At 40.0% G+C, this 17,287-nt stretch overlaps 1 protein-coding gene across 1 annotated transcript in view; it reads left to right on the top strand.

The window, feature by feature from the left end:
• Positions 1–3,324: 3,324 nt before the first annotated feature.
• The window catches only part of Afti (aftiphilin), a 59,784-nt gene continuing 45,821 nt past the window's right edge, over positions 3,325–17,287 (top strand). Inside the window, exons 1-2 of the mRNA XM_067156447.2 lie at positions 3,325–3,439; positions 15,740–17,196. Coding sequence (XP_067012548.2) covers positions 3,415–3,439; positions 15,740–17,196 — 1,482 coding nt within the window. The 5' untranslated portion in view covers positions 3,325–3,414. The remainder of the gene's footprint in view (positions 3,440–15,739; positions 17,197–17,287) is intronic.

The following is a 17,287-nucleotide window of genomic DNA, read 5'->3' as shown; positions in this document are numbered from 1 at the left end:
GTTATTTTCGTACTAAATTAATAAATGGAAAGAGTAAATATTTAAACCCAATGTGCTGTATTAATAATAAAGAAAAATTTATTTTAACTTAATAGATAAATATAGCATTTACACAGTACACAAATCTCTGCTGAAACCTCCACAATAGTCTGTATTACCTGTGATAAGTACCACTATAGGAGGAACACAATGGTTCTGCTTTACCAGTGATTAGCATCATTTTGAGGGGCCGGTGACCTGGATTTTGTACCCCTTTAGATAATACGTATCATCCCAGAAATTAAGGCATTGTGAATTGGATCCATTGATTGGTTGTTGTTTTTTTTCATGTTCGTTTTTTCATCACCACTCATTTTATATTCTAGTTAGTGGATACATTTTGAAGTTTTAATGACCTTGCTTTTAGGCCCCTTTAAACAACAAATATCATTATCAGCAGTTATAAATGAAACGAGTATTTCGTAACGTAGCCTGGTTATTTAGTATCGCGCCCGTAGGAATACTCACTTTGATTTCTTGAACGTCGATATAAAGAGTTCCAGTAAAATTTGAAAACTAATGATACATTCTACACACAATCATTTGAACACACACAGCTTAGGAGCGGACGAACATGTGCCCTTTAATACCACACAAGAAGTTTTATTAAACTAATACTTTACTCAGAATACTTCTGCATACTTCAGATAAGCACAGAACTATTCATTCTCGCTGCAGAAGATCTGGGTGACCCATTTACTTGGGGCTGCAGAACTGTACTTCAAGAAGTAACTATGATGAAGTTCTTCAAGATGTCATCATGTGGGGGGATCATGATCGCACTATTTGGAGACAAGCCTGCTCATGACTGCTTCTTATAAAGCCTGGATCTGTTACCACCTCTCCTACATCATCTTCAAAGTGACTACTGAGAAGTATTTTGAGGAAAACATCACACATTGACTGTTCCTGCATACAGAGTATTCGGTGAAACAAACAGCACTGAAATTGCGAACATACTCTGAACACGAAGATACTAAAGATATTAATTCCCATAGGGAACCTAAAATATTTGTTCCAAATGAGTAAATTTATAATACCAATATAAATGGTCCATTATTGGACATTATAAATTTTCCAGCTAACTCATTCCTGGTTGTCAGCGTTTCGCCCAGTGTGCTAAGTTGGGCTCATCAGTTGGTAAATAGCACACCTACCAAGACGCATGGCTAGTGCATATCGTTGAAGCCACTGCATAGGATCCTTGGTCGCATATTTGAGCTCACTACAGTGGCTTTGCTATACCTTCATTCCATTTCACTTACTCTGCTGTAGTTCATACCATGTTAAGAAAACAGTATTGCTCTTATGACAACAGGGTTGCCATATCGAACGGCTCTGCTCAACACCATCACGGGAAAACAGCGGCACATAAATTTGTGAAATTCAATATTTAAGTTCAAAACTAAGCTACAAATCATTTTTGTGAACTAGAGGAGGCAGGGGATTTACAGGGGCTATTTTTGGTTTGTACGGAATCAGAGGTAAACTACAGCACATTAAAAAACCTGAGCATTGAAGTTTAAGGCAAATTGGGGGAGAAAGGCTAGAAACCGATGCAACAAATAAATACTGTAGATGACTGTACAAAAGATCACAGTATTGATGTTAAAAAATGAAATCACACACACAGGCTTCTTGCATAACTCTCACCCAACACAAGACAATTTAGGCCCTGAAGATAGTTTTCCTTGTTTTCCCATTTTCATTAGTATATTCTGCAGAAACAGCATTTCAGTCACCTAGGTTCAGCATGTGTCTTGTTGCGTAGTAGGCACTGGGTCCTCCACGGGCACTGATAACTTGTTCCATGCGTGGCGGCATCAACGCGTATAAGGCGCGAATGGCGTCCTGGGGTATAGCCATCCATGCTGCATTCACTTGGTTCCAATAGCACTCCACACCATAAGACCTTGAGTTGGTGCCATACGTCTTGTGCGAATGCACTCAATGTGATGCCCCTCCCCTCTGCGGCAAACCAAAATGCGGCGATCATTTTCAAACAAACAGAACCTGGATTCATCCGAAAACACCATCTGCTGTCATTCCTGTCCCCAGTAAAAATGAAATGGCCTATGGCTTTTAGTGCCGGGAGTGTCCGAGGACATGTTCGGCTCGCCAGGTGCAGGTCTTTCGATTTGACTCCCGTAGGCGACCTGCGCGTCGTGATGATGAAATGATGGTTAAGACATTGCATACACCCAGTCCTCTTGCCAGCGAAATTAACCAATGATGGTTAAAATTCCCGACCCAGCCGGGAATCGAACCCGCGACCCCTGTGACCAAAGGCCAGAATGCTAACCATGTAGCCATGGAGCCGGACCCTGTCCCAAGTGACGTCGTTCCATCCACCATTGCAGTCTAGCATGCTTATGCATATTAGTCAAAGGTAGAAAGGTAAGCACCAGGCGAGTTGGCTGTGCAGTTAGGGGCGCGCAGCTGTGAGCTTGCATCCGGGAGATAGTGGGTTTGAATCCCACTGTCGGCAGCCCTGAAGATAGTTTTCCTTGTTTTCCCATTTTCACACCAGGCTGTAAGCCTGCTTTAATTAAGGCCTTGTTCGCTGTCTTCCTCGCCCTTCTGTCAACAGAAATCTGTGATGTGTTAGTGCAACGTTAAGCCACTAGCAAAAAAATTCTCAATATGGACTGATTGTCAACATAAATGCATTTAAATACCTGTAATCTTAATCCCATAATCCCTCAGCACTCTGTCATATGCCTCGCTACCCTTAGCTGAGTCCTCGTACTACTTCTGCTTACTTGAGTCAGGCTCCTCACTTTCATCTAGTCTATCTGATCTCCCTTGGTCACATCTTGTTCTTTTCCGACGCTGGCGGTGTTACGTGTGGAGGCCTGGGGAGAGTCTTTCATTTTCACACCCTTTGTGGTCCTTGTCTTTCCGTTTGCCGATACCTTCATTTTTTGAAGTGTTGGGATTCCTTCCATCTTTTCCCTCTGGTTAGTATTAATAGAGGATGGTTGCCTTGTTGTACTTCCTCTTGAAACAGTAATCACCACCACCACCACCAGCACTCTGTCACATGTCCATCATTTAAAAACATATCTTTAAAAAAATATGTTATATTAGGTCCTACCTATATTTGTACTTGCTTCTCTCTTGTTATGACACTGTGATAGACTGATATCTTAAGAATGGACCTGGCATATCAGAGTGTTTGAGGAAGATAAGGTACTGTCAGTGATAAGAAGTGTGATCCATCAGCTGATCCGTACTGTGGCTGCCATGTAAATACTGCTACTTTCATGGTTCTGCTTTGTCCATCTTGGAATTGTTTAACCACAGGTGTTAGAAGCCACTATATTCTAATGAATTGATTTTGGGGACAATAATTCTTAAGTGTAAACTGAATGTATGTCTGTTGAGCCTACAATCCAAGGTAAGTATTATACAGGGGTGATTTTAACACTAAAATCAAGTCATATTTTCTTTATATTTATTTGTTTCCTGAAAATTATCAAGCCTACCCCAGGGACAAAGCATAGCACATGGTGACACAATTGCAGATAAAAGATATCAAAAATACTATAAGAGATTAAGAACAGTACAACATTGGTTACGTAATACGTAGGTGGTTTGAAAAGTTCTCGGAATGTGCTAGAATTAAGTATCTTACCTCGGTGGAACTGCTTTTATTTTTCAACATAGTCTCCCTGTAGCCTAATGCATTTGGTCCAGCGATGTTCCAATGCCTTGATCCCATCTCAAAAATGAGATTCCTCCAGGCCTGCAAAATACCTCTCCAATTCGGCTGTCAGTTCTTCCCTTGTAGAAAATCTCCGTCCACCGAGGAAAATTTTCAGCTTGGGAAGTAGGTGAAAGTCTGATGGTGCCAAATCAGGTGAATAAGGTGGATCTGGCAACAATTCGTACCCCAGTTCATGAAGTTTTGCCATGGCAATAACACTTGTGTGCGGCAGAGTGTTGTCCTGATGAAAGATGGCCTTTTTCCTTGCCAAACCAGGCCATGTTTCGTGTATCTTTTCCTGTAGTTGGTCTAGGAGGTTTACATAATATTGCCCCGTAATTGTTTGGCCAGTAGGAAGATAATCTATCAGCAGAATGCCTTTTGCATCCCAGAAAACTGAGGCCATGACCTTTCTGGCCGAACGCACTGCCTTTGCTTTCTTTGGTGGTGGTGAATCAGCATATTTCCACTGCTTTGACTGCTGTTTTGTCTCTGGGCTATAGTAGTGGACCCAAGTTTCATCTGTAGTCACAAACTGGCGCAAAAAATCTTGTTGGTTGCACTGAAAACGGGTCAGACTTTGTTCGGACATTTCCAATCTGGTGCGTTTATTGTCCAAGGCCAAGAGCCGCAGCACCCATCTTGCAGATAATTTTTTCATACCCAATTCTTCGGTTAAAATATAATATACCCGTTCAGAAGACATCCCTACAGCTTCAGCAATCTCCCGCACTTTCAGTCGACGATCCTCCATGACCATTTTATGCACTTTTGCGATAAATTCTGGGGTAGTAATACTTTTTGGCCGTCCGCTACGCAGATCTTCATCCAAGCTCTCCCGACCAAATTTAAACTCGCTGGTCCACTTGGCAACAGTTGAAAATGAAGGAGCAGAGTCCCCCAGTGTGTTCTGAAAGTCGGCATGAATTTCCTTTGCTTTCATTCCTTTCTTTACAAAGTATTTAATCACTGCTCGAATCTCAGTTTTTTCCATTGTCACAAATCACTACGCGGGAACAACAACAAAGAGTCGTCACTACCACACTCCTGCAGCTAGAGCACTGACGCGCCACGTGTTCACTTACAAAGGATGTGTGATTATTGGGCGGGAACCTCGTTGCTCTAGCACTGACATCTAGCGGTGATTCCGAGAACTTTTCAAACCATCCTCGTATATTAGTGAGGTGCCTAGTATCAAACATGGACAAAAGCCATTTAATGAATTTTTCAGTAGAGCCACATTTTTGTTTCTCTATGTTAACCTCCCGATACGAGTGTAAAAATGTTTGTGTGCCATACTCCCAGCCCTATGAACAAGAAAACCATGCCCGACACTTAAGAATTTCATTCTAAGGCAATGTAAAACATGTTCAAATATTTTGAAAGTAAGATTGGCTTTTGTCCGATTTTGATACAAACATCCATGTAACTGTCCACTTATGAAACAAACTATCCCAGTATTTTGAAACAAAGTTGCGAGATGACACGATGATAAACTTCTGTTTTAAAAGAAATGTAATGAAAATATGAAAGAAAGAAATTTATTCTTATACTTTGTTAACATTCATTTCAGTTCTTGCTTCACTGTATTTCTGGGCAAATGACCTCTACTTCATCACACGGGTCTTCAAACCAATCACATTCATAATCATTAACAGCGTGTTCATTTTCACTACAACGGTTCTTATTAATGACTTTGACATGCCACTTAAGAGAGGCATTTAATTTCCATTCTTTTCCAAAGCGCTTACCTTGTAATTTTTCAAAATCTTAAAGTTTCTCTGGGTTTACATTCATTCCAATGTCAATAGGTAAAAGGATTCATTAACTTTAGACTTGCTTGTCCTGCCTTTGTGATCTTGCGCTCAATACCTATTTTTAAATAGTAGCCTACCTCACTTATAACTACAAAATTTCCTCTTTTTGTACAACTGAGTACATATTTTTTTTACACTGTGAAGTCTTGAAATGAAGTTCACTAGCAAATTTCAGATAAATCTGTGCTTGTTCTCTCCAATTCAGTGGTTCCCAAGTTTGTCCAATCACTTTCACTGTGAGGTACCTTTTGAACACCTCATGATATTCATCTGGACTTATTGTGGTCGTTATCTTCTTCAGGTCTTTCTCAGTGAGACCAAAAATCCTACCTGATGGCAAATATGAGTGTCTAATAACTGGAAATACCAGTCCTCATTTCTTTGCCTCATTCTCCAGCCACGTTTAAACAGACACATTGTCAGGACGCAGTTTGCTTTGAGATGTGCCAGACAGTTTGTAACAGTAGAGTTGTGTGGACTGATCACTTAATTTTAGCAAAGCAAGGTTCTTTTGGCAATCATAGCACATGAAGACACAGTCCTCCTCTTTTTCCTTCAGATGTCGAAAAAATTCTCTGCTTGTTTTTTGTGGATAATTCTCTTAAAAATTAACCTCGATCTTTCCTCTTCATTCTTTTCAAACTTAAAACATTGCTCTAATTTGAAGCATGCAGTGCACTCTTCTGTGCCTGGTGAAGAAAACCCTAAATTAAACCTGGTATTAAAAATGTGCCTAAAGTAAGCTTCCCTTACTAGCAGTTCCACTTCTCTACCTTCATTATAAACACGCAATTTCAAGTGGAAACTGTGAAACATTGTCTTCCATATCAAACGAAAATATTTTCCCAAATACTTATAAGTAAAACACTGAAAAAACATTAGCACTAAACTTCCAAGCAAGCATCGACAAGAGAATGTAAACAAATGGTCGCCGTGCCAGTTTGATGTCACTTGTAGCAATCTGATTGGCTGAAATGGTCATGTCCATTTTTGATAGAAACTTCGTCTGGAGGTGTCCAGTTATGAAAGAAACTGCATATTTCTTTGTTAAAAATAAAGTACAAATATTCATTTACAAGAGACATGGGCGACTAATTCAGAGAGAGCATTAAAAATACTATAATGATCTATTCTTAACTCAATTTTGATATAGGTGGTGTATGTCCATGTTTGATATTAGGCACCTGAAGTGATGTCATAGAATGAAGACAGATCGCTTAACAGCTGAGATTGCAATATCTTTGACTGTATTGCTTCGGATGCTGAACATTTTGCAGGTCTGTAACAGAGAGGCTTGGAAACTTTCCACAACCACCCTCCATCAATGCAATCATCTCAGTATGTTCTAGGTTGTAGGGCACTGGAGGTTTGTAGATGGTCACCTTCTCATTACAAGTGATAAGTATAATTTTTGATCCGTGTTGATATTTGATTGAAATAACAGTAATTTATTCATTTGTCCACCTAATCAATACAATAAATGTTGTCTTTGTAAAATGGTAATTACAATGGTACATGTTTCGCCTTACATACAGTCATCATCAGCCACCTGATTTACATATAAATAAGATAAAAACCAATTTATAAAAAGTCTTGAAGAGACTTGACATTTGGTACAAGACTAGTACAATGTTGGTTTTAAAAACAATGCTATGGGTGAGAAGTTTACAATTGGTGAAAATATTTACAGTAGTAACATTGAAAGACTATTAGTATGAGAAAATGAATAAAGCGACAGTTTATTGTAGACAATTGGTAAAATTGCTGTAAAATAATGTTGACCAACTAGCGGTTGGAACTAGATAATAATGTGAATGACGATCGGAATCGTATTTTTAAAACATAATGTTGAATAAAATAATAAAGTTGAGAGATGGTCAGGTGACCTGTAATTTTTTTAGGTAAGTTAACTGTCAAAAGTCAGTAGCATAGGGTATAATGTGGTTCACTTTGAAGAAGTATGAGGTTGATGGTTATGAATTTCATGTTTTTGATCCGTATTGAACTGAGAATAATATATAAGTAATAATAATAACAACGTAAACGTTTCCACCTTTTCAATACTAAAATATATTCACAAAATTATAAATTACACGGTACTAGTTTCGACCCATCTAGGGGTCATCATCAGCCGTATTGGAGCAAAGATCACTTTTGGTGAAATCCTAAGGAAATGTTATTGAATAACAAGTGAAATGAGATATTATGGTAATAGTTAATAATACAAGGAATATACATATTAAGAGGTTTTTAACAAAGAATAAAGTATAAATGGGGTGTTGTAAAAACATAACAAGGCAATGTGACAGTAGAATGTAGCTAATGTGTTGAGCATTGGATCAGAAGAAAAATCATTTGACGATTGTGAGGGTAACTTGTTATGTTGTCAACATATTCTCAACTATATTTTTGCAGTTGATAAATAACCCAAGATTACGATAGAAACACAGATACATATACACTTACAATTTTTAAAAATTGAGTCTATGAATTATTATGTTCACATCAAGAGATGAAGTACTTTCTTCATAGTCATGTTATTTTTCTTTTAGACATCATGTCTGACATCATCTATATTGACAAATAACTAGTCCATCACAGGAAATATTTTTGATCCAAGATCTCTTGTTTTACAAGGTCTCTTCAACCAAACATATTTATTGTCACCATCTTACTCACTTCAATCAAGTGAATATCTGTTGCAGAATGGAAATTCTAAGTTCTCAAGGAGGGAATTAGATATTTTTCCACCAAATTGCTAGGCAGGCAATAATTCTCTTGTGGAGTTTTATCTCCTGTATGCAGTTATCAGACTGTGCCTCTTATAAGGGCTTCTGATAAGTTCACCTGCATACACCCCAGCGTCAGTGGGTAGGGTCTGACACGTCCCACTCTGATGAGTCTAGTGTCAGACCTAAGACAAAACGCTGGTTAATAGAGCGAACGCCTGAAAAGCCTTACATCTGATCTGTATCTGTTGCAGGTCATACTTGAAACAAACTTTATAAGATAACTACTGTTATTAACTACAATAGATTTTCACACCTAAGGCTTCCCACATTCAGATCCATTAAACTTGAGCAATGTTTTGCCTTAGTTTTGAGTATGTAAATGGAGATTTGTGCAAATATGTTGATTGAAAGTAAGAATACAGTGTTTCACTGCACTTTGTAATACTGTTATACTTCTCTCGCGAAAAATGTTTCCAAAATTCCTCCTCTGATGACTGTATTTGTAAGAACAGAGTTATTTTATGTAGTTCGAGTGTGAGGTAGGCCTACAGTAAAACTTGTCTTATGCTCAATTCCACTCTGACATGCCTTCATGTTTCTGAAATCGGCACCGGCCACATGTTAAGCTCCATTATCGAGGGTGAGTCTTATAACCATTTTCACTTTATTTTCTTCTAATTCTTCGCTATCATTTTTCAGACACGACCCATAACTGCGATTTGTTTTTGAAGGCAAAACAACACTTGACATAGTATCCCTACAAGAAGGTCCCTGTTGGACAGCTACATGGTTCTATTTTATTTTTTATCATGCACAACTTATCTCTTTAATTTTTAAGGTGAACCATCCATGTGCCGTTAAAATAATCCTGAAAGCTCCAGGAAGCACAACCTTGAATATTTTGATAGAACTGAGGCAAACTTTTCACTCCATTTGGACGTGAACATGCATCAAGATTCAACATTTGCTACATGAACTTGTACCCTAAGTTTAGAAATGTTTCACACCTAATGTCCTATACTATCAATCTCTGATGTTGTTAAGTGATAACCTCAAGAAGTATAACTTTTAACATTTCATTAGATTTGAGATGAACTTTTCTCTCCACTTGAATAATACGAACATGTCTTAGGCTTAATTTTTATTATGTGATTTTGTTCCATATGTTCAGGAGTGTCATTTTTAAAATTTTATTTATTTATTTATATTTTTTTTTGCTAGGGGCTTTACGTCGCGCCGACACAGATAGGTCTTATGGCGACGATGGGATAGGAAAGGCCTAGGAGTTGGAAGGAAGCGGCCGTGGCCTTAATTAAGGTACAGCCCCAGCATTTGCCTGGTGTGAAAATGGGAAACCACGAAAAACCATTTTCAGGGCTGCCGATAGTGGGATTCGAACCTACTATCTCCTGGATGCAAGCTCACAGCCGCGCGCCTCTACGCGCACGGCCAACTCGCCCGGTTAAAATTGTTTCAACCCTAAGATTTTGTATATGTTAATATCTGACAACGCATTCTAGCATTGTTAATTTGTATACACTTTTTTAGTAATGGTTATCTGACTTGTATAATTATATACAAATCGTACTACATGCCTCTAACTTTGCACAAACTCTTGGGTCATGGCACTGTATTATACCTATTGGACACCTTTCCGAGGAAGCCCAGGAGACCAGGAATAAAGATAATAGGAAACCATACAGAAAGACACAAATACTGACCTTTTCCATAGGCTGGTTGTATCATCGGACTCCTATATTACCAACTTAGGGAAATCAAGGAGGAGAAAGTTGATTCCGCTTTCTCGAGTAGTGCTCAACTTACTGTCTGAGCCTCCTGTATCTTGTTCCTCCGAAGGAGATAATGAAAGTGACAATAGCGATTCTGATGTAACTGCATCTATTGAATAAATTGTTTGGCAAGTACATGTATTCCTGCATCTGTTTTTAAATATTCTAAACAGCATGTCCCATTATTAACACCTGTTTAATTTCTTAAAGCTATAACGAAAAATGATTAAAATTACAAAGATTACTAATTCTATTCCTGGCGTAGTAGTCTGTTCTTCGTACTTGATTGACCACACACATAATTATCTCCAATAATAGCAGTTACATACTAAATTTTATGTAAATCGGTCCGTTAGTTTCCGAGATACGATTTTTGGCCGGCTAGATTCCTGAAATTACGCACTGTGCACTGCTAGCAAGCGTCTTGCCCAAGAAATTGCTAACCACCTCAAGTCGGCTTGCTGAGGAATTTAGTCTTGCAATTGGCATGGCAAGTTGCTCCGTGCGAGTAAATTGCTGCAATAACTTGCTGGTGTAAACCTAGCCTAAGGCAGAGTTTTATTTAATTTTGCCAGGTGAACACTGAATGTGTCACCGGAGATCTTTTATGTGCCGACATGTTATGATGTGGAGTGCCAAATGGACTTCCTTCACCCGTGGGTTTCAATCTATCCAGAAATCAATACCTGAACAACAGATGTAATTTCCACCCTGTTTATTGGTATACATTTTTGACAGTGTATTTGGTTATTGCAATTACTATGCTTTTCTGGTGAGAATCAATCAGCACAGTACAGTTCGCACATTGATAGCAACAATCATTTCAAACTGTGGATGATGGGAACGACATTACCTCGAGAAGAAGTATTCATAGTTCCGACTCCAAACTCTGAGAGTCATACAGAATAATTTATTTAAACATTCATAAGACCTTCTGTATGAGACGAGAAGTACATCACAAAACACAGTCTCCACGTCAGACTGTCAAAGATTTAAAGATACTCCCACGTGGCGCGTCCCAGGTGGCGGATAGGGGGGTCCTAACCAGCTTGCCGGCGGACTTGAGGGAAATAAAATACCTCTCGCGGACCAAACACACTACAAGGGATGATTGAATTAGAACCATGAAACTACTCTTGATTCGTACCATCATGCGGGGAACACCATGGGTTGCATGTACTTGCGAATAGTATCACTAAATTGGTACGAAATAGGTTTCTGATTAGTTGCAGTAAAAAGCCTGGCCTGGTGGATTCCAGTACCCGTGCGTTGCACCCATGTGAGCAACACCGCGGGTCTGGGCGTAGCCTGTGAGTTGTACCGCTATATGAGCGGCACCGTGGGTCAGCGTTGCCTGTGATTGGTACCCACTATATGAGGAAGACGACGGGAATACCGGTGCTCATGACTAGTACACCTAGGTGAGGAACATTACCGGTTTGCGTTGGCTATGAGTGGCGCCATTGTGTGAGAAACACCATAGGTCTGCGTTCCCTGTACGAATTGCAATACTTGTTAGTACCATCTTGTGTGGACCACCGTGAGTCTTCGCTACTTTTGATCAGTACCCCAAAATGACAAATACCATGGTTCTACTTTACTTGCGACATGTACCATTCTGTGGGGCCTTAGACGTGAGTTTAGCACCCCTTCATACATCAAGGATCATTGTGCTTTATAAATGGTCCCTTGGTCAGTAATACTCTAATTAACCACCTTCTTTTTGAGTCTGATCCACTGTTTTTGTTTGTTTGTTTGTTTGTTTGTTTGTTTGTTTGTTTTTTATTTTTTTGTAGGGTTCATGTCCATTCATTCTTCATGACATTTTTTATTTTATTTTAGTCAGTGGATGAATTTGAATTTATGTTATTTCATTTCGTACCATTAGGGGCCGATGACCTCGATGTTAGGCCCCTTTAAACAACAAGCATCAAAGATCACACAACATTCAGATAAGATAGAAAGAAATGCTTTGGCAATCCTCATGGCATGAGCTGCCATTACACATTGATAAGGCATTCATGATGCCAAGCAGCCATGACAGACAGACGTAAGTTATCGCACAAAATGCGGTATCTGAAGATAAGAAGGTTCCGAGGTGTGGTTCAACGTCCAAGAAAGGAAGGCATCTGTCCAACTCCATCTCCATAGTGAATGCCTTCCTTTCTTGGATGTTCTAGTAAGAAAGAAACCGGACGGCTGTTTAGGACATACTGTCTATTGTAAGCCTACCCACACAAATCGCTGTCTTCACAGGTACTTCCGTGATAGCATATGTGATGTAGCAGTGACAAAGTAGCAGGCTGTGATTTATCGACCATCCCTAATTAGGATAAATACAATGACAGGTTAGATTGTGAATAAAGGGTTAATGGAAAGAGGAGCCAAGGACAAACATGAAAACATCAGAGAACACATCTTCAGATAGATAGTTCTCTCATCAGTCTCAATTCTTATATCTTGTCAGCCCTCAACGAAGTCGTTTCTGCTTCCCAGCTTCGTAAGGAGGGTAGGCTTCAACACTCGTTGAAGTTGTAGCCACCAATCGCAAGGAATGGAAGCATGTTGTACACATTTTCTGGAGTCCAGCAGCATCTCACAGCCCCTGCTGCCATTCACCAGCTAGGGATCAGAGAAGATGAGGTCTATTAAACCAGTCACCATCTTAATCCCACCTATTGTTTCTTCTATCAGTTCTCAAATGAAAAGATCCACCTATTCAACACTTTATATCATACATTCAGTTATATATTATTATTGGGGAATACATGTTTCGTCTCCTATGGAGAGATCTTCAGTTCCTTAAAAGACCCAGCACGAGATTACAAGGACAACACTTAAATGAAAAAGGTTGGAACTTTAATAGTGGCAGCACCACTGTAGAGACGCCATGTAACGGAACCTAATATGTTAGTTACATACCCACCATACCTCAGAGCACATGGACTCTCCCTTCCCACACCGCACGCATGCGAACTTGGTTGAGGACCAGAGCCCCGTGTTAGCTGGCAGTCTAAGGTAGTGTTTTCAAAACAGGAACACCGTCGTTGGACAAAGACTTAATGTGCCACAGGTCGTACAGCACGACTGTATCAAGGTCTTCAAACGGCTCGCAGGGAATCTGCATTGCCTTACAGAACAGTGGCACGGTGGGCAAAAGCCTTCAGTGAGGGATGCCAAATTGTGGGAGACGTGTGTCGGCCAGGTTGTCCTAATGTCAGTGAAGAAGTGCATACTCTTGCTGCATTGCTGGACACTGATCAATGCCATACTATTTGTGAGCTGGTGGAGGACACCGGATTAGCGCATACGACTGTGCCTCACATTCTGAAGGAACGTCTGGGCACAAGAAAAATTGCATTACGATGGGTTCCGTGTGATTTAACGGAAATGCAGAAATGGTTATGATATGACACTGCTCGTAACACTTGGAACACAATGAAAGCAAAGGAGAGGCTTTCTTTCGTTGTATCATTACACTGGATGAGACCTGGACCGAATCATACGGGCCACAACTGAAACACCAATCGAACGAATGATGTCATTAAGGGTCGCTGCGAAGATAGAAAGTTCCTCAGAACCCCAGCAATGTATGATTGTGATGGAACGCATTACGTTCCTCCACAGCAGACCATCAATGCGCAGTATTACTGGTCATTTTTGGAACACAATCAGCTTTGTGAAAGAATCGATGACACTTTCTGCAAAACCCACACATCCTTTTGCACGACAACGCTCGGCCATTTACAGCGCAAGCTGCGGCTGATTTGATCAGTTGATGGGGCTGGGAATTGCTGTACTGTCCACCATACACCCCAGACTTAAGCCCTTGTGACTTTGACTTGATTCCTAATATGAAGGAACCACTTCGTAGCATTCGCTTCAGAACTGTTCCAGAGATTCGTCGGACAGTTGACCGCTCCATTCGAACTATCGACACAAAAGGTGCTGCTAAAGGTATCCTTCGACTTCCACATCGCTGGCAATGAGTGTTACACAACGCTAATGACTATTTTGATGAACAGTAGAACTTGGTAACTTGTATCTCATAATTAAATAGTTGCCACTGTTAAAGTTCCGACCCTCATATTATTGTTTTTAAAATGATTGAAATTTTTAGGCTTAATTATATGTTCAGCCATGGCCAACTTGATAGGTAGTTCCGGCCTGCTACACTTGACAGTTCACACAGATGGCGTCACACTTGTAATGCTTCGATATGGAAGCATGAGTCTTATTCTCATAGTTTGCTAACATGTTGTTGTTATTTCAACATTATTAAAGGTGGTCGTTGCTGTTTTCAAGGGATAACTGTACGAAAAAGCATCAGTAAAAGATGTGTTTTCAGCAATAGTATATGTTTGCTACTACAGCTTTGTAATTTGAGCAGCCTGATCTTAGGAAGCATTGCTAGGTTATGTGATAGGTTACGTGAACCCACTGAACTATAATAAATTACCTAACGTACTTTAAAGCTTATCGTTTAATTACTTAATTACGATTTTTCTGAAAATCATATAATTCGGGTAAGTATGGCGAAAAGACCAGATGGTTTAGTTTCAGCTGTGCCAAGGGAAAAACCAAAATTCAACTGGTGATGCTGGACAGTCGTCATATATATCACAACACAATGGAAAGCATAGGGAAGTTTTGAAAATGAAAGTTGAAGAACCTGGCTAATTTTGGTGACAAGAGTGGATGTGTGGTGCAGAATTAATTAGTGTTGTGTCTAAGATCTGTTATATTTTGGGAAATATGTTTTTAACATTTATTCATAAATAATTAACATGATCATCATGTGCTCGAACAAGCATAAAACAATGAATGACATTATTTTTATAGAGAACAATTCGCCTAGTGACTACCATCGTACAGTCCAGTTGAGTAGCCTTCATTCGAATATTTTTTATGCAACATATGTTGAGTGCATATATATTCCGTATTTGTATGCAATTTCTTTTGATAATGCTTCTTCAATGTTATGCGTTTATAGGCTTATTATTGCATTTCTTTTGCTAGATTATGATCAGAAATATTGTATCAGCAGTCTAACAATTATACGCGACAACGAAGACTTAGCACTAAGCGTATGATGTCATAACTCTTGGTAGTAGGCTTCTATATCAAGATGGCTGTGGTTGAGCACCAAATTTGCAATCTGTATGAACACACACTTAGAAATAACATTTCTTACACTATTTTAATGGAACATTTTAACATCATAGACAATTCCTGGATTTGAATCGCCGTTATATTTCAACTTCATCCAACGTTAGATTGTATCTAAAAAATTATTTTATTTCTAAGTGTGTGTTCAAGACACAATTAAGCCTAAAGACTTAAATCGTTTTAAAAACCATATGTATATGCAGTAATAATTTAAGTGTTGTCCTTTATGCTGGATCTTTTAAGGAATTGAAAATGTCTCCGTAGGAGACGAAACATGTATTCCCTCATAATTGAACGTATGATATAAAGTGTTGAATAGGTGGATCTTACCATTTGAGAATTGGATATTTTGTTAACATGGATATGGAAGTAAGATGAAATTCATCAATTGTAGTATTGTTTGTTCTATCAATAAGTAGAGTAGTTCTTATTACAGTGATAGCAATGATGAAATTAGTGGGTTTTTTTTTCTTTTCTCTTCAGATGTGATTCAGCCGTCCAACTCCAGCATACATAAACTGGCCTGGGGAGGAGAAAAGAAGCAGGATACCGCCCCTTCAGAGTACGAGCCAGTGTCTCACGTGCGGATGAAGGAATCGCCGGTCGTGATGGACTTGCTGAAACAGAACGGGACCTGCTGCCGGGACTCGGACCCGGGAACAACAGACGAGGAGGAAGAGGTGTTCGCACAGCGTGACGTCGTGGTCGGGGGCAAGGGAAGCGATCAAGTGCTCGTCCCAGAGATGCACCAAGACAACACGAGCCAAGATTCTGTGGTATCAGGGGCCACAGACTCGGGGCTGTGCAGTGCGAGTCAGAACAGCGAGGGAACGTCTCCCCTCCCGCAGGGCGAGGAAGGAGATCGCATGTCTCCCATCGGACTGGACGTCGACATCAGCCGTGAAGAGTCCAGCGAAAGCGACAAGACGTTAGTCAGATCCGTGGAAGAGGGGAAAAGAACGTTGCCGAATAGTTGTGTAGAAGTTCCTGAACCTTCAAATGAAATTAGAAGTGACAATAATAGTTCCCTCGGTACTGATAATTTACCGGAAATTAATAGCACAAACACTGGACTAACAGAAAGTGCGGATCAGTGTATTAGGCACAGCAGTGACCATTCGTGGACTCCTCCCCCTAAGATTGTTAATGATGATGTTATTGATGATTTTGATGATTTTAGTGGATTTCAGCAGGTTAGTGACGGAAATACATTGAATTCGGGTGCAGATGTACTTAATTCCATTAGTAATGAAGCTGGGAATGAGTGTCATATTGATGATAACAGTGAGGATAAAGTATTTTTTAGTTATTCTAGTGGTGATATTGAGCAGAAAAAATCTCTTTTTATCGAAGATAAGAGTATCCCTGTTACGGAAGAAGAAACAGCCGAAATTGGTGATAATACTTGTGATGAGTTTAGTAAACATTTTTCTGCTCCGGTATTGTATTTCGAAGACAGTGGTGCAATGCAAATACCATCTGAAACGGAATCAGATGACTTCGGTGGTTTTGAAAGTGTGCCGGTCACAGAGGCAGTATCTGTAAATAACGCAGTGGCAGATGCGGAAGGGGAAAGCAAGGAAGTGGACTCCAGATTGCCAGAGATAGACGTCGATGACGACTTTTCCGATTTTACGACGGCAGCTGTTCCGGATGAGTTTGCCGACTTCTCGACGACAGCTGTTCCGGATGAGTTTGCTGACTTCTCGACGGCAGCTGTAGCGGCAGGCGAGACCCAGTCTCTTTTTCCCGAAAATCAGCTGTCGTCGAAGGGACCTGCAACCACCACCACCACCACCACCACCACTACAGAGTCTGGGAGCTGGGCAGACATTACGACTATGCAGACAACGGCTTCCTCCTTCGACCAGACTGATGACGACTTCGACGATTTTGAAACCGCGGAGTTCAGTACGTCTGGAGACCTGGATCACAGTAAGGTAATCATTATAATTAATGTGTATTACTAGTTGCCATACCTGAGTTACATTGAGTGAGATAGGAATCACTTGTATAGGAATCGTTCGGTTA

The sequence above is a fragment of the Anabrus simplex genome, chromosome 12 (genome assembly GCF_040414725.1).
Source record: "Anabrus simplex isolate iqAnaSimp1 chromosome 12, ASM4041472v1, whole genome shotgun sequence".
Lineage (NCBI taxonomy): Eukaryota > Metazoa > Arthropoda > Insecta > Orthoptera > Tettigoniidae > Anabrus > Anabrus simplex.
Note: the sequence above shows the minus strand (reverse complement) of the source record. Positions and strands in the feature narration are given on the sequence as shown.